This window comes from Typopeltis vanoorti, chromosome 12 (assembly GCF_054136105.1).
Source record: "Typopeltis vanoorti isolate ZY-2024b chromosome 12, IOZ_Tvanoo_1.0, whole genome shotgun sequence".
Taxonomy (NCBI): Eukaryota; Metazoa; Arthropoda; class Arachnida; order Uropygi; family Thelyphonidae; genus Typopeltis; species Typopeltis vanoorti.
Window position 1 is genome coordinate 54,490,473 of NC_143560.1, and position 22,331 is coordinate 54,512,803.

Below are 22,331 nucleotides of genomic sequence, written 5' to 3' on the forward strand. Positions count from 1 at the left end.
AAACGCAGCTCCTAGGAGATATATTACTATTTTACATGATGAGGAAGGTCACTACCCAGACTGGTTTCAACCATTCTTGAGGTCTCATCAGTGAGTGGGTAGACCTGGATAATACCAAGGTTTAAGTGAACCGAACTTACATACCTTTACTATACGAATTGCCAGCAAGGTGTACCCATATATTATTACTACAATAAAGAGCCAAGAGACAATTTTTTCCGGCGACATAAATTAAGTTAAGGGGATAATAAATCCCTCATTATTTTAAAGCCGGATAAGAAACTCGGAGATTGAAATCTAAGAGTTTCATGCCAAAGAACTTTTGGCAAGTCCAAGCGTAAGTCAACACCTGGTAGTACAACACTAGAGCAACTCGGAGCAAGCTCCATCACTATCCTTAATATTTTCTCATAATATACCTTCTCATAATGTACCACAATGTATTTTCTCATAATTTCACATAATGTTTATTGTAGTAATAATATATGGGTACACCTTGCTGGCAATTCGTATAGTAAAGGTATGTAAGTTCTGTTCACTTAAACATTGGTATTATCCAGGTCTACCTACTCACTGATGAGACCTCAAGAAAGGTCGAAACCAGTCTGGGTAATGACCTTCCTCATAATGTAAAACAGTAATACATCTCCTAGGAGCTGCGTTTTACATTATGAGAAAATATTAAGGATAGTGATGGAGCTTGCTCCATCTTTGCTCTGAGTTGCCCTACTGTTGTACTAACAGGCGTTGACTTATGCTTGGACTCACCGAAAGTTCTTTGGCATGAAACTCTTAGATTTCGATCTCTGAATTTCTTATCCAGCTTTAAAATAATGAGGGATTTATTATCCCCTTAACTTAATTAATATTGATTCTTAGAGTTCTCAAAACTAGATGGTGATCACTTCGAGTTTGAAACATGACTGGTAATGATTTCTCAATGCCCAATAGAGAACCTTCTCTGAATAATAATAATTTATCATTATTATTATTTTTATTTTCTCCAAATTTTCTCAACATGTTTCTTTGAGTCTGGGATGTATTTTCTAATTTGGTGTTTTATATTTTAAATAACAACTTTTTTTTTGTCTGTTTCTCTTCTTTAAATTTATTCTTTAAGATATTCTCGAAGAATATCGATGTCAATATTGGAACATTCACTGGTAGCATGAGCACAAATAAGGTACATTTTCTTATTTTTCCAATTTTAAATTTTCCCATATCACTACTTGAGAAATCATGCCTCCCATTCAAGAAGTTTTTGTGCTTGTTTTGCATTAAAGACTGTAGCTATATTCCTCCTTCCCTGATTCATATTGCTTCATTAAATCATCTTGTAGTTATTATTATTAACAGGATCTCACCTCTTACGGTCTTCATTTTCATCTCAGTAACTCTCATTACATCATTCTAATTTGTCTTATTGTTCAGTCTCTTTTATTTTGATGTGTTATTCAATTACTGCCATCTTCATAACTGTTCCAATAGGTGACTTCTCTGTTTATCCTAGTTCCTTGAAAAAACAACAGAAGTCTCATTTAAACAGTGATACAACATAATTATTTTTCATTATATTATATCATCACAGTGTATACTCTGGTTTCACTCAATGCAGTAGTCAATTGACCAAGTTCCAAATTGTTACCCATTCTTCTTCATTTAATATAAAAAAGGATAACAGTGTAACAATTTGGAACTTGGCCTGAACTAAAACACATGAAGTTGATGATTGGACATTGTATCAGGAGTCTTAGTTGGTTCTGTAGATCCCTTATAAGTTAATAAAGTTGATCACTGTGGTTGTCATGTAATTTGTTGCTTATAAGCTATGTTGAATAATCCTCTGATTAGCCAACATTGATCTTTAATCAGTCTAATGTAGTTACCATTCCTATATAGCATATCCCATTACTTGCTTGCTATTTTATTAGAACTTGCATCTCCACCTATCTTATTTCCTTATCATTCACATAAGATTATGTAGATGATAAGGAAATTGTGATATGTTAAGAGACAATTGATTGCTATATACTTTCATTTCAAAAAGTGCAATACCAAATAAGATCTGCAGACTAGTCTGTTAATAATAGGTTGCAAATTTTTCTGCATGACTAAGCAGGGAAAAAAATCTCAAGAGATTACAAAAGAGCATTTCTTTTAAAAAACTAAAGAAAGCTTTGAAGCTACTTAATAAAAACTACTGTTCATTCTCAAATTTTGGAAGACTTTCCTTAGAAGTACCAAACTAAAAATGAAAGCCTCATGTTGGAGGCTTAATGGATTTTTTACAACACTCAAAAAGAATTAGAATAGACTTTAATACTTCCTATATTTCGTCCTAGTCACTAGGACATCTACGGGATTACAAAAAAATTAATGTAACATATGCACAAATAACAAACAATACTAAGCCCAACCACGTGGGTGACACTAAAGTCCTATCTAGGTAGACCGCCCTCTAAGGGCAGTAGTAGGTGGCCTGGAATGTAAGGGGGGAACTCTGGTGATGAGTGTTTCCCAAATCTTCGGAAGCTTAATGCAACCATATTTATTGAGATTTGGTTGGTTTTTGAGAGCTGCTGCTGCTTCTAAGAAAAGTCTCTCTTTCTTGAATTTGCTGTGGTGGAGCATGGTGGTTTTCTTCCATGATACTCTGTGGGTGGTGTCCAAAACATGGTCAGTCAAGCCTGAATGGCCATAGTTGTGTTTGAAGATGTAAGACTTGTGTTCCTCTAGACGGATGGATGCTGATCTGCCTGTCTGTCCAAAGTACGCCAGCTTACAGGAACAGGGTACTTTGTAAACTCCAGGCAGAGAGAGAGGAGGGAGCTGATCTTTTGTAGAATGGATAAGGGTAGCCAGTTTGCAGTGGGGCTTATATGCTGTGTGTAGATTGTATTGTTTTAGTATCTTGGCTATTTTTTCAGATGTGCCACGGATCTAGGGTATGGTGATGGCATTTTTAAAATCTTGTTGACGAGAAGGAAGGGGAATGGGGGAGGAGTTGATTATTTTTTTGATACTGTGATCGCTGTAGCCGTTGGAGAGGAAAGTGCTGTGTATGTGGTTAAGCTCAGTAGTGAGGGTGGTTCCACTGGAACAAAGATTGTGGGCTCTCTTGGTAAGAGTTTTAATAATGCCATATTGTTGAGAGGGGGTGGTGGTGGGAGAGTTTGTGAATGTATCTGCCTGTGTGTGTGGGTTTTCTGTATACGGTGAAGGTAAGTGTATCATTAGGCAGGCATGTGACTAAGGTGTCTAGGAAGGGTAAACAATTGTTCTTTTCCTTTTCCATAGTGAACTGGATTCTTGGATGTAGACTATTGAAATGACTGAGGAAGGAGTCTAACGTGTCTGGGCCATGAGGCCAAATAGAGAACACATCATCTACATATCTTAGCCAGATAGAAGGTTTGAGTGGGGCTGAGTCTATGGCTCGTTTTTCGAAATCTTCCATATAGAAATTGGCAAGGGGGTGAGAGGGGGGGAACCCATGGCAGTTCCCTCTATCTGCTTGTAGATTTTGTTGTTCCACGAGAAATATCCAGAGTTAATGGCAAAGGAAAAGAGATCTAAGATGTCAGAGGGAAAAACGTTTTCTAAGAGAGATAAGGTGTCAATTAAGGGAATATTGGTAAACAAAGAGGAGATATCAAAGCTTACCAATATGTCTGTCTTCTTCAAGGTTAAATTTTCTGCGAGGGCTTTAAAGTGGGTCGAGTTTTTTATATAGGAAGGGGACCTTCCGGTGAGGGGGATCAGAGAGTTGGCCAGCTGTTTAGATAGTCTATAGCAAGGTGCATTGGTAGCATCTACTATAGGCCTGAGTGGGGAATTGGGTTTGTGAATTTTGGTAAACCGTATATTCGGGGGGGGGGGGGGGAGCGGAAAGGTTTAAGTTTTTTCGTGACATCTGGGGGCCAGGAAGATACTTTTTTGAGTAAAATTTTAAGTTTCTTAACTTGTGTTTTTGTGGGGTCGTGTTCTAGCGGGATGTAGGTAGCGCGATCGCGGAGGATAATGTTCATTTTACGCTTATATTCACTGGTATTAAGAACGACTGTGGCATTACCCTTATCCGCTCTGGTGATGACGATACTTTTTTCTTTACATAGTTTCAGGAGAGCCGTGCGTTGGGCATATGATAAATTACTTTTTGGCAGAGAAGAATGCGCGAGGATGTTGGCTACGTCAAGTCTGATGTTGTTAGCTATCTCCGAAGGTAAGCGACCGATTCCACGTTCGATGTTCACCATTACGTCAAGCACCGGCACTTCCTTCGGAGCGACGGCAAAATTATGGCCGAGGCAAAGGGCGTTGAGCCTTTTGGAAGAGAGGTTTATTACTGTCTGGAGAAGTTGAATTTGTGGTTGTGGTTTGTTTTTCACAAGGTTGCTAAATTTCTTGATGTGTTTATTTTTTATTTTTTGGAATTCTCTCTGTGCGGAAGTTTCTGAAATGCCAGAAAGAATCGACCAAAGTTCAGGGTTAAGAACGGTGGAGAGCTCTGAATGTAAGGAGCCAATGGCGGCGTTCGTCACTGCGAGGGTAGCACGTGTAGAGGCGATTTGCTCGCGGAGTAATGCCTGGCTGGCACGGTTATATATACGAAGTGCTTTTTTAGAATGGAAATTGATCTTCATTTTAACGCAGTTTGGTATCACTCTTGTGTCCCGACATCGTTTTAAGCCTCTACACACGTATAAAAATGAAAGATTGCTGTAGCCAGTGTCCACTGTTTATGACTACTTAAGAATTGTAGTTTTTATTGAATTTTCTAGTTACCTGTGTGCTCTGTTGTAACTTCAGAGTAACATTTATAGTATTATTACCCATATCATATGCTACCTTCATCTTGCAATTGAAATCTCATAGTAATGTGATAAAACTTGTTCATCTGATAGCTTTTTCTTTTAACTTGAATGAAAAATAAAAAATTAATTGTACTGAGCATTTTAAAATATTGGCCCTGGAAATTACATTAACAAACTGCTGCACTAAATTATGATATAATGAGAAGTTAATTTACTTATCTCTTTCCAGAACTACATATATGTGCCCAAACCGGCAGTGTGATACACCAATGTCAGAACACATAAGAAAATTTGCTCATGATAATGGCTGTATTCATATTTTATTGCATCCATTAGATACCAAAATTCCTGCTGCAGAAAATAATATCCTTATGTGGAATTGGTGTCATATTTGCAAGCAGGTAAGATATGGATATCATTTTTAAATTCCGTAGTTAAAAAGCATGGGTAAAAATCATCTTTAGCTCTAATTTTTATTATATATTAATAAAGTATTCATTTATTTATATATATATAGCAAAATATATAGCAGAATTTTAAATAGCAAACTAATGAAATATTCGAAAACTTTATTTTAGAAGTACAGAATGGATTTAGAAAAGGACGATCATGTATATACCCAATATAATATTGATGTTCCTTAATTCTTTTTTCCACAGAATGGCCAGCTTGTCCAAAATAAGAAACATCGCATTCACATGGTATTTGATAAACGCCACCCAAAGATAGAGATGACAGTTTATCCTTTGTAGAAGGCAATAAATAGGAAATTTTGTTGGAACGTACGTGGGAATCAGTTGGTACTTTTTCAAAATTCTACCTATAGGTTCTGAGATTCCTGGAATGTAAGGAATTAGAACTCTGCGGACTGTTGAAGAAACCTTAAGTATTGGAACATAAGATTCAATTATCTGTTGGATTTGATTGGGGTTGTAATTATTTGATTTCATTAACTTTTTAATGATGGAAAGTTCTTGTTGTAAGATTACTGGAGAAGCGCAAACTTTATGTGCTGTATTAATTAGAGATTTAAGAATGCCAAATTTTTGAGATGTGTGGTGAGCATACTTTTAATGAATGTATCTGGCAGTAAATGTGGGCTTTCGAAAGATGCTTGTAGATAAGGTACCAGAAGAAGTTCAAGTAAGGTATGTCCAAGAATGGTAAATTACCAGAAGTTTCTTTTTCCATGGTGAATCGAATACGTGGGGGAAGGCTATTTATCTGTTGTAGAAATGTGGAAAACTCATCTTCAGTATGTGACCAAATAGCAAAAACATCATTGACATAAGGTCACATACTGAAGATGAGCTTTCCACATTTCTACAACAGATAAATAGCCTTCACCCCCTTTTTTAATTCACCATGGAAAAATAAAATTCTGATACTTGACCATTCTTGGACATCCTCCTTACTCAAACTTCTTCTGGTACCTTATCTACAAGCATCTTTCGAAAGCCCACATTTAATGGCAGATACATTCATTAAAAGTCTGCTCACCACACATCTCAAAAATTTGGCATTCTTAAATCTCTAATTAATAGAGCACATAAAGTTTGCTCTTCTCCAGTAATCTTACAACAAGAACTTTCCATCATTAAAAAGTTAATTGAATCGAATAATTACAACCCCAATCAAATCCAACAGATAATTGAATCTTATGTTCTAATATCTAAGGTTTCTTCAATGGTCCGCAGAGTTCCAATCCCTTACATTCCAGGAATCTCAGAACCTATGGGTAGAATTTTGAAAAAGTACCAATTGATTCCCACTTATATTCCTATCAACAAAATTTCTTCCTTATTGTCGTCTACAAAAGATAAACTGTCATCTCTGTCTTTGGCTGACGTTTACCAAATTCCTTGTGAATGCGATGTTTCTTATTTTGGACAAACTGGTCGTTCTGTGGAAAAAAGAATTAAAGTTTGATTACAACAAACCTCAGAAGTCTGGTCTAGCACAACACAGTATTACCACTACCCGTAATATCCAGTAAGATAAAGCTATTCCCCTTCATAGATGCAGGTTCAAATATGAACACCTCTTTAAAAAAGCCCTGTTCTATATTGCCATAAACTCTCTCTCTACCTTCTCATCCTCATAATCACAAGTAGGTAAATATATCTGGATAAGTAGAATATATCTTGGATATATTCTACTTATCCAGAAGGCTACTGGAAAATCTCAGACAGAGATTTTCCAGTAGCCTTCCACACATCCTGGCACTCATTAATTCAATATTATACCAACACCTGCTTGATGTTGCTCTTACCTCCTGAGTAAATTATTTTCGTTCCATCCTCTGTTCTAAAATCTCCTTTTCCTTTCCATCTCACCTCAGCCATTCCCAGAATATCTATTTTCAATCTTAGCATCTCCATCTTTACAATCTCCAATCTTCCAGTTTGATGTAAGATATTCACATTCCAAGATCCAATGCGGAAATTACTTTTAGCCCCTTTTCCACATGAATACTTTCCATCTTCCACTTCTCCACCTCCTGCAGGCTTTAGTAAAGAAGATTCATATGACTGACATGCAATCTGGCCCATATCCATACTGGAACAAGTAACCTCCCTGGTAGCCAATTGTGCAGTTCCGGACCCAGGGAACCCATCTTGAGCTGTGCATCACTCGTCATTTTGATCTTTACTGGCTCATCCAAACCAGGGAAAAAGTAGAAGCATAGTGGTTTCCCGTTGCCCTCTATGTATGAAGAGATGAAAAAAGTAGAAACATTGAAAGAATCACCCCTAGCCCTCAATTACTCTAATAGCATTGGGGAGGGGGGGGGGAGGACAAGAAAGAAGAAAAGGATAAAAAGAAATAAGAGTAGAGACCATCCTATAGATAATATAACAGATGTATATTCCATGAAATAAGGTATGGTCCAGCATCGGGTACCTTGGGTTTGCCATTCCCATACTCACTAAAGTGAGCCCTTGAGGAAATGGATAATCACCAAATCGACATAATTGGGGTGACTGAAACAAAAAAGACATAAACTGGTGAGATCTTTCTGAGCAATAAATACAAAATGTCATATTCAGGCAATAACAATCAGGAAAAGAAGGAGTACCTATAGTAGTCAACACTAAATACGAGGCTAATCTTCTTGAATGGCAGGTAAATATCAGAATGGTGAACTGGACAATGAGATTTATTTCTGCCTATGGTCCCATAGAAGATTGTACTTAGGTAGAAGTGGAGAAATTTTTTCAGGCTTTAGAGAAAGCAACTGACACAGTGAAAAAGGAAACGTTGGTCCTTGCTGGAGATCTAAATAGCAGAGTAGGAAATGATTGTCAGACATACAGAAATATTTTGGGAAAATTTGGAGAAAAGAGCAAAGCTAATAATAATGGCAAATACCTATTGGATTTCTGCTCAGGACATGGACTGGTTATTATCAACACAATGTTCCAACATAAAAATGTGCACAAATTCACATGGAGAGAAGAGGCAAGGAATAAGAAAGTCTCATTGGGATGGTTATGATTTTACCGTAATCTATATTCTTTTTTGATGAAGTTTTATGAAGAACTTTATTAATAGTATTTTTGTTACAGCCATTATTTATAAACGTGTTGCTAATAATCTTTAATTCTTGTTTAAGGGCTTGTTGATTAGAGCAAATTGATATAGCTCTGTTTTTAAGGGTATTAATGACTCCAAATTTTTGTGAAGGGTGGTGATATAAGTTAGCATGTATATGTTGGTTTGTGGTAAACCATGAAGGATAGACTGCCTGAGGGAAGACATGTGGTATATCTAGGAACGGGAATGAGTTCTGATTTTCAATTTCAATAGTAAATTGTATGTGTTCATGTTGTTTGTTCAGGTAGCTAAGGAATGTGTTTAAAGTTTGTCGACCATGTGGCCAGATAAGAAAAACATCTTCAACGTATCTAAGCCACACTGTAGGTTTTAGAGTAAAGGAATCAAGAGCACTTAGCTGAAACACTTCCATATAAAAGTTAGCAATTGGGGGGGGTGATAGTGATGAGCCCATGGCCGTACCTTCTTTTTGTAGGTAAAATTTATTTTGCCACATGAAGTAACCAGAACGTAGTAAGTGGACAAAGAGGGCTGTAATGTCGGATGGAAATTTGTTCTGTAGGAGAAGAATTGTGTCACTGATTGGGACATTTGTGAAAAGGGCAGAAATGTCAAAACTGACTAATAAATCATCTTTTCTGAGCGTTATGTTTTTAATTTTGTTTATAAAGTGTTGTGTGTTCTTTATATAGGAGGGGGTGAATGACCTACAAACCTCTTGAGTGGTGTCACTAATTTCTTGGCTTGGTGATAATTAGGGCTGTCTATTCCTTCAACTATCAGCAGGAGTGGAACGTTTTGTTTGTGTACTTTAGGAACACCATATATTCTGGGAGAACAGACATAATCGGTTATAAGTTTTTTTCCAGTGTCTGACTGCCAAGAAGTGATGGACTTAAATAATTTCTCAGTTTTTTCTTTATTCTGTTAATTGGATTATAGTTTACAAGCTGATAGGTGCTGTTATCAGAGACAAGTTGATTCATCTGATGGATGTAAGTTGATCTGTCAAGGACGACAGTGGCATTACCTTTGTCCGATTTTGTTATAATTATATCTTGATTAGCTTTTAATGACCTGATTGCTGCTAGTTCTGTTTTTATAAGATTGCTATATAAGGTTTTCTTTTTATTCAGAACATTGCTGGTTTCTAAATGAATTTTATCAGCTGTATTAATAGGAAGAGACTTAATGCCTCTTTCTATGTGGTATATAAAATCCAGTTTAGTAACAGTTCTAGGTGCTACTGCAAAGTTAAGACCTATGGTTGGGTCGCTCCTTGTCTCACTTGTTTGTTGTTCACTGTTGGAGTTGTTTACCGGAGAAGAGATATCCTGATTGGTTGGATTCGTATGATTGACATTCAAATTTTGCAGTTGTTTTAAAATATGAAATTTGGCCTTAAGTTTTTCTCTATTACATATAGATTACAGTAAAACCATAGCTATCCCATACATTAAAAGGTTATCAGAAAAAATCCATAGAATCCTACATCATTATAAACTTAATGCCACTTTTAAACCACTTATAAAATTAAAAAACATATTCAACTCCTCTAAGGATCCTTTCCTCCCATTGACACATCCTGGAGTTTATTGCCTCTACTGGACCTGTAACTTACCTTATTATTATTATTATTACATCACATATGCCGGCCTGGTTGGCCGAGTGGTTAGTGTATCCGCTCTCCAGCCAAAAGGCTGCAGGTTCTAATCCTGCCGTGAGCATGGATGTTTGTGATTGTCTGTGAGAGTATTGGTGGTGGTAGGCAGTGGTAGATGCTGTTGGTGTTAGATGATGAAGGTTGGTGGAGTAGTGAAAGAAAGAGTTGTAGAGTAGATGCCCTCCCTCGATGAGTCTCTGGCCTCCTTGGAAGTGTGATGTAATAAAATTACATCACATCTCCAAATACTCATCAAGGGAGGGCATCTACTCTACAACTCTTTATCTCACTACTCCACCAACCTTCATAATCTAACATTACCGCCTACTACCACCACTAGTACTTTCACAGACAATCACAAACATCCATGCTTACAGCGGGATTCGAACCTGCATCCTTTTGGCTGGAGAGTGGATACACTAACCATTCGGCCAACCAGGCCGAGCGGTTATATTTAAATTGGACGTATAATCCCTATGTAAAAAAGAATACAAAAGACACATTAAATGTAACAATTTTGGTGAAGTAGGCCCCTTCATTTTCAATTTTCAGCTTTTATTGGAAACTATTCCATACCAGTTGGTTGGAATTTATATGTATACTTATATAGTTTTTATATATATATAAACATGTTGCTCTCCAGCCCAATTTAATTTTGTAACCTAATAGATAATAATAATAATAATAGGACTCTAGCTTTGATGTAGTAAAGTTTTTTTTTTTTTAAACTCAGCAGAGGCCAGGCCAATAATTGTTGTAACGGTTGGTCAGTAAGTTTAGCAATCCATGTAGATTGTAGTGCAGCTTGTTTCTTTGTGTATATATATGTGTATGCTCCAGATGATGACCTTGATATGAAGGTCTAAACGTCGAGTGTTCATTTTGGTTTATATTAAACTAAAGTTTTGCTCTAACACGGTAGTTGTCTCCATAATTTTTCATAATGTATTCTGATCACTGTGTAAGCATGATATGAAAGTGACCCTTTCCTTCTTTTTCTTCGAGCAATTTATCCTTATCTTAAAAGCAAATTACTACACAGTAAATTTAATTTTGATGTCTTCTTAGGTTAATAAGAAGACATCAAAAATTTGTTAATTATATCATTATTTTCACTAAAAAATATAACAAATGCTTTCTTTCATTAACACAATTTAAATCAGTTGTAGCAAGAAACTGTTTTTATATGTAATTTTTTCCATTACAAAAAAAAAAAAAAACGTGCTTATTACATTCTCATCTTTAAACCAAAGTAGCTAAATGAACTTAAAGGTTCAATACACTACTATGTAATTAAATATATATTTTTATCATCATTGAAAAGGAAATGTATAAAATTGAACACAAGCATGGACTCTATTTGAAAAAAAAAAGTTTGAGAACCCTTGGGTTAGAACAAGAAGCTAACATCACTGAGAGTTATACATGCATTTCTTGTATTTTTCTGTTTGTATTTGAGAACTAATGCTACCATAAAATTCAGTGCACTAATGTCCTAAAACTTTTTTTAATAAATACCTGGATCTACTGGACACAAGTATTTATTCATATTGTTTATCCACAAGTGATAGTTGAAGTGAGTGGTGCTAAATATTCAAGATTTGTCCTACTTTAATATAATTATGTTAACAAAACCTGTCTCTAGTTTGAAGTGGCAGATTAAATGTTTGACTTTTAATGGATTGTTTCAAACAAATATAATAATGCCATAATTTAAGGGGGAAGGGGGGATTGATTGATTGATTGTTCCTTATATCTAGCTATATTGTCAAAACATACATTTTTAAAAATAGGTAATTGCAGAATTGATCAGTTTTGTTATTATAATAGGAAAGTCCAGTAATGTGTATGTCTCAAGATACATGGTCATTGTCTTTTGCTAAATACCTTGAACTCAGATTCCAAGGTTATCAGTATGGCCGCCGCGGACTAGGTGAACAGTGTCCTCATTCCTTACATCATGACAACTATCAATATTTTGCTTATAAGCAAATGGTAGCAACGTTCAAGTAAGTATTTATGTTCTGACATCCTGCCATATTGTTATATAATAATATTCTCGGAAAGGAATAACAGTAGAGTTTTGCAAAAACTATTAAGTAGAGCATGTTTGTTTTGCATGAGCAGCAAGTATATCAGTGGCATATCATTGTAAAAATATACACAACAAGATTTATGCAAATTTCAATACAGTACACATAGATAACTTGATTTCTTTGTTTTGTACATTGTTGTATTTTACTGGAAGGGCATGCTTATGCTTCCCTTGCACATGCAGTCACCTTGTAGCATTTCTCTCCCATGAATTTCCAAGAAAAAAAAAAAAAAGTAAGCCTTATAAACTCAAGGAGCTATATAAATTCATCCAGAGCTGGCTGTTATAGACATCCATGCTACCAGTGGGATTTGAACCCACAACTTGTTGGTTGAAGAGTGGGTATCCTGCTCACTCAGCCACTCAGTCTTGCTTGGCCACTTGATTATCCCATAAATTTCAAAAAAAAAAAAAAAAGTATAGTTTTATTCTTCTTTTTAAAAATTTTCAAGAAACATTGAACTGTAATACAACATGAAGTTATTGAGCAAATGCAAAATAAAAGTATAAAATCCTATTAATATATAGTAACAGAAATATAATAAAAAAATTTATCCATCAACTTTTTCCATTTAGTTTTCCTCTTTACAAAGTAGTAATAAGAATCACCTAATTAAGAGAAAATATATAACACAGTTCTTTATTGATAAATTGATAAATAAAAATCACTCAGATATTTTGGACAAAACTAACATATGTTCTTTGCCTTAAATTAGTGCTTGCTTGTGCAAGCATTCAAACAAAGCAGAACTTACAGCAATTAGTCATTTGTTCAAGGTAAGTGTCATGTGCTATAAAGATCATGCGTCATGAAAATAAATTAGTTCTGTATTACAAGTAACAAGACTTCAAAGTCTCCTTGAACAAACACTCATGTTCAAACAGCTTCTGTAGCATATCCATCCAGAGGATCTTCTGTGAGCCCAGACTTAAGATTTTGTAATATGTAGTATTGGTGTTCACTCTCTAGAGTGGCTAATTTATCCAAAATGAGAAAAATGACAAGGCATAAATTATGACAAGATGAAACTTCTTAAAAACTCTGTTGACAGACTCGGGAATGTAAGAGAGAAGAATCCTCCCTTCCGCAGTATTCTGAAGAGTAGGGTTTCACAAGTCATTGATCCACTAGATTTTTTTCAGGTTTATACATGACTTCACATCATATTATATACATGAAGTAATGCATGACTTTGCATTATATTGTATATGGAGGCAAATGTTATTGTTTGCCAACCCGGTTTGCAAAGTAGTTAGCTTACCCACTCTCCAACCAACAGGCTGTGGGTTCAAACAGGGAAAAAATTCCATGTTTGGTCTCTAGAGCAGGGTTTCCAGACTAAAAATTGAATTTAAAAAATACAAAAATATATATCGAACTGATAAAAATAGAAAAAAAAAAATCTTTAACATGTGGAAGCAATATTAAAAAAAATTATTTCACATCATTTTGTATATGGAGGCAAATGTTATTGTTTGCCAACCTGGTTTGCAAAGTAGTTAGCTTACCCACTCTCCAACCAACAGGTTGTGGGTTCAAACAGGGAAAAAATTCCATGTTTGGTCTCTAGAGCAGGGTTTCCAGACTGTAAAAAATGAATTTAAAAAATACAAAAATATATATCGAACTGAACTAAGAAAAAAAAATCTTTAACATGTGGAAGCAACATTAAAAAAAATGATTTCACATCATCATATGATGAGAAGTCATTTCCCACTCACGAAAGGTTATTAGAAAACCTATAATACATTTGTACTTGTCAGTAGGCTAAGGATTTTTTTTCCCATTTTTTTGTAATTTTTTTAAAATTTATTTTTATATAGTCCAGAAACCCTGTTCTAGAGACCAAACATTGACCTTTTTCAAGCCACTTCAGGTCCCCAATAAGCACGGGAATGATCTCACACTGGGCAATAAAATTCATCTCCCACCTAAAGACAATCACAAACATCCATGCTCGCAGTGGGATTTGAACCCTGTGACTTGTTGGTTGGAGAACGAGTATGGTACACTAACTAGGCCAGCAAGTTGTGAAGATATTTTACATGCAAATTATGTTTGCTCACACTTGGATAAAGAATTAAATCCCAAATATAATTTCTTATCTGGGATAATTTAATTACCATAGACTTAGGAAAAAGACAAATTTGCATGAAATTTGGTCCCTACTGCTTGATGAGCAGAAAGCCAACTGATTGGATGCTTGCAAAAAATTGTGTTCAAGCAGTAATGAACTTGGTTTGCTAATGAGCATTATTATTAAACAAGAGTCAATGCTCCCAACATGAACCTGAGACCCAAAGTCAAAGTGCAGAATGGCAGTCACCAAACTCACTAAAAACAAAAAAATAAATAAATAAAATTCATTTCCAAATAACAGTCTTTATTTCTGAAATGAATTTCTTATGGATTATCCACTTATTATGAAAAAAATGTCATCAGTGTGATTCTGATAAACAGTTTCTGGAAATGAATTCTTTAATTCATTCACACTATCCACTCACCACCCCCTAATGCAAGCCATTCCAATCACAAACCACTCTATGAGAGAAAAATCTAGCTATCACCCTTTCTTGACTGTATTTATTCTCAACTTTCATGGATGCACCCTTGTCCTTTCTCCACCTTCCACAAATCAGAAAATTCTATTATTAAAAAGTGATCTTTGAGATCATATCAAGGCTTTGTAAAGAAGCAAACCGACTTCCTTATCCTTATATGTCAATGTTCAATTCAATATTGCAGTTACCCTGAGTTGTGTTTGCAATCTTGGCTATATGGCCCATGAACTTCAACCTCCTATCTACTAAAGTTCTTTAACCTGGTTAGTTTCTTCTAGCATAATCCCATCAGTATAATATGCCATTGGATATCTCATCACACCAAGTTGCATAACTTTACATTTACTAACGTTGAACTGACAGCCATTTTCACATGCTCATGGTTCTGACCTATTCAATTCATTTTGCAAGGGCAGTGCAGTATGTCATGATAACTAATATTTAAGGAATTGACAGCGTATACTAGAAATATAGATTAAATAAACTTTAATATATACTTTCTGATATTTCGGCGAACGTCACGTTGCCATCTTCTTGGGAACTTACTACAAAGACACGTGCACACAAGTACTAATAACAGCAAATGAGACTGAAGCTAGGAAGCTAGCGTTTTCCTAAAGTCCTGATGGTGCCCCCTGGCAGGCTATATTGGTAGTTTTTGGCCTTTGGGCTGAGGTTCTTCTGATAAAAGTTTCCCAAATTTGGGGCAGTTTCATGCATCCAAATTTGTTGAGGTTTGGCATGTTCCTAAGGGCCGAGGCTGATTCCATGAATAGTCTTTCATACTTGAACTTGCTGCGGTGTATTACTGTGGCTTTCTTCCATCTTATTCTGTGGCGAGTATCCAGAGCGTGGTCTGTAAGCCCAGAGTGGCTGTACTGGTGAAATCGGATGTAATCCTTGTGTTCTGAGATTCTGATATTTGCTGTCCTGCCTGTTTGGCCAAAGTAGGACAGTTTACAGCTGCAAGGGACCTGGTATACACCAGGTAGGTCTAGGGGAAGTGGTTGGTCTTTGGTGGAGCGGATAAGGGATGCCAGTTTTCTATGTGGTCTGTAACAAGTGGTCAAGTCATGTTTTTTTTAAGATTTTATTGATTTTTTCCGAGGTGCCTCTGATGTAGGGAATAGTGATGGATTTAGAGTAATCTTTTTTGTGAAGGGGAGGGGGTGGTGGGTTGTGGATAACTGGGTTAAGTATTTTTTGGAGGGGGTAGCCATTGGCTGAGAAAGTGTCACGGATGTGATTTAGTTCAGTGGTTAGGGCTTGATCATTAGAACAGATTATTTTTGCCCTGTTGAATAATGTTTTAATAACTCCATATTGTTGTGAGGGGGGGGTGGGATTGTTGGTGAATGTATCTGCCTGTATGGGTGGGTTTTCTATAAACTGAGAAAACCAAGGTTCCATCAGGTTGGTGGGTGTCTAGGAAGGGGAGGTTATTGTTTTCCTCTTTTTCCAGGGTGAATTTGATTCTAGGGTGTTGGTTGTTCAAGTGTGTTAGGAAGGAGAGGAGTGAATCCGGGCCATGTGGCCAAATAGCGAAAACATCATCAACGTAGCAAAGCCATATGGTAGGTTTTTGTGGGGCTGAGTTTAAGGCTTTCTCTTCAAATATCTCCATGAAGAAGTTGGCCAAGGGTGGGGAAAGTGGTGAACCCATGGCTGTCCCCTCTATCTGTTTGTAGAATTTTTCCTGCCAAACGAAATAGCCTGAGTTCATTGTAAACTGAAATAGGGCTGAGATATCGGGAGGAAATTTAGCTTGGATTAGCTCTAAGGTTTCTTTGAGGGGGACATTCGTGAATAGGGAGGAGACATCAAAACTGACCATTATGTCATCATGTTGGAGTGTAAGGTTTTCTATACTGGCTTTGAAGTGGGCTGAGTTTTTTATGTGTGATGGTGTATTGCCAGTATAGTGTGAGAGCACTTTGGCTAAATGCTTGGCTAGTTTGTAAGTGGGGGAATCAATGCCATCCACTATGGGACGTAATGGCACATTTTCTTTGTGTATTTTTGGGAGCCCATATATGCGGGGGGGGTCTAGAGTTATAGGGTTTTAGTCTGTTGGTAATCTCCACAGGCCAAGAAGTGACCTTCTTAAGGAGCCTATGGAGTTTTCTAATTTGTGAGTTGGTGGATTGTAATCAATGGGGAGGTAAGTGGAACGATCTAATAATAAAGCCTTGAGCTTACCTGTGTAGCAGTATGTCATTCACATTCCTGATTAACCTCCTATCTTTGCATCATCAGCAAACTGCTGAATATCTCCTGTTGAATCCTTTCCAGTACCATTGGTCTAAAAATTAGATAACAGTGGACCAATGATTGATCCCTATATTACACCACTGGTCACCTGTAATCTTGCAGACTCATACCTCCATGCACTATTTTTTGATATCTGTCTGTCAACCATCCTCTTATTCAAGATAGTAATTAATAATCTAACTGCATATCTTCCAACTTAGGCAACAATATTCAATGATGTATCCTGTCAAAAGCTTTAGCAAAGTCCAAAGCTGTCATGGTGTATCCATTCCCCCTTGTCTACTTCTGTATGCAAACTCTTACCAACTTTTCCAAAATCTTCACTAGCACTCCAAAGATACTGATAGATTGATAGTAAGATTCATTAGTCTTTTCACCACCTTTGTGTATTGGCATTATCATAACATTCTTTCCACTCTTGTAGAATCTTCTTCCTTGTGCTGAGATTCAGATTATACAGCTAGTACACTTGAACACTCTTTTAGCTTCTGATATTCCATTAGCTCCTATTGTTGGATTGTTATTCTTATCTAATTAGTAATGGGGGGGCTCAATACTACTTCTATATGGATGAATAAACTCAGGTGCATGAGGAGGTGGTACTACATTGGTTTCCATAAATTAAGCAACAAATAAAAAATTACAATAACTTAAAAACTGTGATGAATTTTTATGTGGTAAAATGTTTTTCCTTATCCATATCATTGCTCATTTAAATTCAGTTTCAAACTTTTTTGGCTCATTATGTATATTTAAAGATTTTCATATTAAATATCAAACTATCTTCTAAATATGATTTTAATACTGATTATTAATTAAAAATATACTTATTTCGTTCACTTTTCTATCCTTGTCATGTCTGATATCAAAACTTTTATGTAAATTTACTTAGATATACACCTATCATCATTTGGGAAGTGGCTGTACCTCCTCCTACTATTGTTATTCAGGATCATCCAATACCAGTTCCAACTATTGTTGAAGAAATTAAAACCTTGGCTGTCACGTAAGGATTAATATTTTAATAATCATTCGTAAATTTAAGCATAAAAAACTCTCTGAAAAGTTTTTCTGTATTATTGTAAATTCCAGACTTTATTTTTTAACTACACACACACACACACACCTATATATACAGATTGATTCCCCTGATTAGAGGATTTTAGGCAATTTAATGCAGCTGCTTTGCCATTCCTCTGCTGCATCTCACTAATGTGATCTAATATATCTACAGATATAAAACACTTACTTAGATAGACTTAAATACTTACTTAATTAGATCACATTAGTGAGATGCAGCAGAGGAATGGGACCGGTTTGCCTGTTTGTGGGATGAAATATCTGAGTTTCCAGGAGGGAAAACCCTACTACTTTCACATGAGACCAGCTATCTCACCTTCAGTTGAAAACCCATGATAAAGATGCCTCATATCCTCATGGAATTCAAAAACTGACTGAGCAAGATTTATAGTGTAATAAATTATTGGTAACAATAAGAATTGTTTCAGCTATGCATTCAGTGCAAAATGTTTGAATCAGTAGACTGAAAACAGTAATGCAACTAGTATAGCTTAAAGTTCAGAAATCACAAAAATCAAGGAAATGAAACAGAAATCACAAAATTCACTCCAAACAACATGTGAATAAGAATTAATTGTGTAGATGTTGTTGAATAAGAAAAGAAATCTAAATAAAAACATCCTTAAGAAGTGAGGAAAAGATCTAGTGTTTTGTTTCAAGAGCAATTATGATTATCTTATGTTCTTGTAAGCATTTGTAAACAATTTATGTGAGTTTATTGGTGTTAGCAAATGCATTGGCATCTTTATCTGCTGAATCATTGCTTTTGGAAAAGGAACCCAGTTGGATTTACTTACTTACTTCATTATTAGAAAAGTTGGATCAGAAAATCAACATTTCAAAGGGGAGGGGGAATCAGAATGGTTGGTGGTATATAAGAGGGGTATACCACCAACCATTCCGAACAAAGACATTGATAAGAATAAAACATCTTTTATATTCTTCTCAATGTCTTTGCTCAACTTTTGTGAAGCTACTTTTTAGTCTTATTTGGACCTAGCTTCCTCACATTTACTGTATATCATTTTGGAAAAGGAACTTTTACTGTATTGCTTTTGGAAAAGGAACCCAGTTGGATTTACTTACTTACTTCATTATTAGAAAAGTTGGATCAGAAAATCAACATTTCGAGGGGGGTCAGAATGGTTGGTGGTATACAAGAGTGGTAGAAATGAATCTGATGGAATAGAGCAAAGAGAGTTTTACACAAATAAGATGAAAAAGAGGAGGTTCTAATTAGAAATTCTCTGGCATATATTATCAGACTAAGCATATGTACAATTTGAAAGAGGCATAAGTGCATCATTAGGAAAAGTGAGATGAGTAAGTGTGTGAAGCTAAAATTTGAGTGTCTGTTAAGAGAATTAGGTCTGCAAGCCTTTCAAATTGTTACTATTCAGATTCATCTAGTATACTGTCTAGCATGTGGTCTGTTGAATAACTAAAAGTTATGCCATTGAAAAGAATAAATGTTGAGTCATCTCATGATATCTAACATCCTTCTGAAAACATCACTCACAAGCTGGAAGAAATTAAGCAAAAATAAACTTGGTTTGACTTTGGAGTCCAAACATGGTTTTTAGCCACTTTAAGCTTCCACTAATCAAAGTGATGTAATCACACCAGGTGATGAAAGTTATCTAATAACTAGCAGATAATTTCACCCTAGTGCCTAGTAATTGCCATATAAACTTGGTCTTTCTGTTGAAGGATGTGGATGCCACACTTCAATCTCTACCTATGTTAGCACTCCTGCAGTCTAAATGGTTTTTTTGTCTGTTGGCCCAGAGGGTATATCCAAGGTATATCCTGTTAGTATATACCCAGAGGGTATATACTAACAGGCCCACCAATGCGAAGATGAAGACTTAAGATTTGATTGCTGTAAACCAGCTAGACTTCACCAAAATGTGTCACTCAGCATTATGTTGGGTTACAACATCAGTTCCATCAGTCCTTTGAACTTCTTAAGTTTAGTCCTGCTTATCTCAAGAAGAATATCTTCACCCCCTGCACCTTTAAACATTTTAGATCCCCAGTTTTGGCTCTATTTTTGGAATATGTTATAAGTTTTCCAAAAACAACAGTTGGAATAATTTAGTTGAAAACTGTAACTGTTTATACAGACATTATGTATATACTGTGATATAAAAACCCATGATTAGAAATGAATGTCAAGACAAATATGTATGATGAAGCTTCTTCTTAGGTGGCATCTTCATATTGAAGGTTTGCAATTATCGATTTCCACATTGCTCTATTTTCTGCCATTCTTTTGATGTCGCCATATAATTTAGTTTTTGTCCATTCCAGAACATCATCTATCCATGTTCTCCTTCTCCTTCCCCTTGTTCTTGTTCCCTCTATCTTTCCTTCTAAAATTACTTGACTCAATTCTCCAGCTGACTCTCTCATTATATATATGGCCATTTTCATCTTCCTATTCATGATGTCTCTGACTAGTTGGTTCTTCGTGTTCATCATTCATAGCACCTCTACATTTGTTATTTTATTTCTCCATGAAATTTTGAGGGCTCTTCTATAGCACCACAACTCGAATGCTTGTATTCTTATCTTTGTCCATTTATCTAATATCCTGTTATTTGTAATTTAATATCTGTAATTTAAGACGGACCACATGTATATTTTGATTATTCTTAGTTTTGTTTTGCTGTCAATATCAATACTGCAGATGTATCCATTATTCCAGAAGGCTGCTTTTGCTTTTCAGATTCTGGTTTGTATTTCTTCTTTCCTTTCCCAGTCTCTGTGAATATATATCCGAGGTAATTGCATGTTTCTACTTGTTGTATGTTATGACCTAGTACTCCCAGTTTGCTTTTCATTGTACTTCCTTTATTTATTGTTATGTGTTTGGTCTTTTTAAGGTTTAATTCTGTTCCATACTCCTTTCCATTTTGGATTATCTTGGTTAGCATTTCTTCCAATCCTGTATTTGAATCAGCTATGAACATTATTGTCAGCATATTTACAGTATCATCAGCATATCTTATGACGATATGCTGTATGCTGGTCTTCTCATCTCCTTGCAAGCCAGCTTTCTGTTCCCAGTACAGTTGTGAGATTATTTTCAGGTCGTTTTTGTCAATGTCATACTCTTTAAGGATTTCAAATAATTTATTGTGCTTGACTCTGTCAAATGTCGTATGGAAGTCTATAAAACATAGATGCACCAGTCTTCCTAATTTGTTGTTTCAGTTATACAAGATAGGTTGAGATGACATTTATTGTGCCTTTTCCTTCCACAAAACCATTCTGTTTCACTAATTTGGTTTTTTATTTTTGCATGTATTTGGTTTTTTATTATCTATATTAGATTAGACTTAAAGTTCTATACTCTTCACATCTATATGTGTGTTGTTGCTTTTTGGGATCGAAAGGCAGACCGATTTCTTGAAATCCTCTAGTATCTTCCCTGTGTTGTATATATTCTTTATAATGTCTTTCAAACAATTCCTTCCATCTTTTCGCAATTTTTTAATTATTTCTGTCAGTATGTTATCATCTCCTGGTGTTTTCCCATTTGGCAAACTATCTATTGCATTTTCTATCTTTTCATCAAGTAGTTCCGGTCCTTCATTCTCTTCATCAATTTTAAGGATTTCTGATCTGCTTCTGTGATCGTATAGTTCTGCAATGTATTCTCTCTTAGAATTATAGGAAGAATTATAAGTAGCCCTGCTGATGTTAATTCCCTTCAGGAATATTGAATAGACTTTTTACCCCTGAACAAAGGAGTGGGGTTGTAGTGTTAATATCAGTAAGTGTAAGGTGTTACATTTTGAAGGTGCAGAAATATAAGGCTGTGTACTATATTCGATGGTGTCGCACTGCAGGAAGTGGATGAGATTAGAGATTTGGGAGTGACGGTTGATAGTAGACTGAAGTTTAGAGGGCATGTTGCTAGTGTTGCAAAGGCTGACCATCGTTGTGTTGCTATGATAAGAAATACTCTAACATATAGTGTTAAGCAAGTGGTTGTGGCACTGTATAAAGAACTTGTCAGACCCCACTTGGACTTTTGTGGTCAAATCTGGTCACCTGGTTTTCAGTGTGATGTGGAAACATTGGAGAGGGTCCAGAGGCAAATAACTAAGATAATATCAGGACTTTGGACTACTGACTACAGAGAGAGAGAGAGAGATTGAAAAAATGTGGATTGCAGAGTTTAGTGGATAGGAGGAAAAGAGGTGATATGATAGAGACATTTAAGTTAGTGAAAGGATTTTATCATATTAATCCAGATGAGATTTTAAAACAAGTAGAA

At 35.7% G+C, this 22,331-nt stretch overlaps 1 protein-coding gene across 1 annotated transcript in view; it reads left to right on the forward strand.

The window, feature by feature from the left end:
• fab1 (1-phosphatidylinositol 3-phosphate 5-kinase fab1) overlaps positions 1-22,331 on the forward strand; it is a 757,444-nt gene that overhangs the window by 389,487 nt on the left and 345,626 nt on the right. The window contains exons 23-25 of the mRNA XM_090401892.1: positions 5,044-5,215; positions 11,866-12,044; positions 17,856-17,969. Coding sequence (XP_090258018.1) covers positions 5,044-5,215; positions 11,866-12,044; positions 17,856-17,969 — 465 coding nt within the window. The remainder of the gene's footprint in view (positions 1-5,043; positions 5,216-11,865; positions 12,045-17,855; positions 17,970-22,331) is intronic.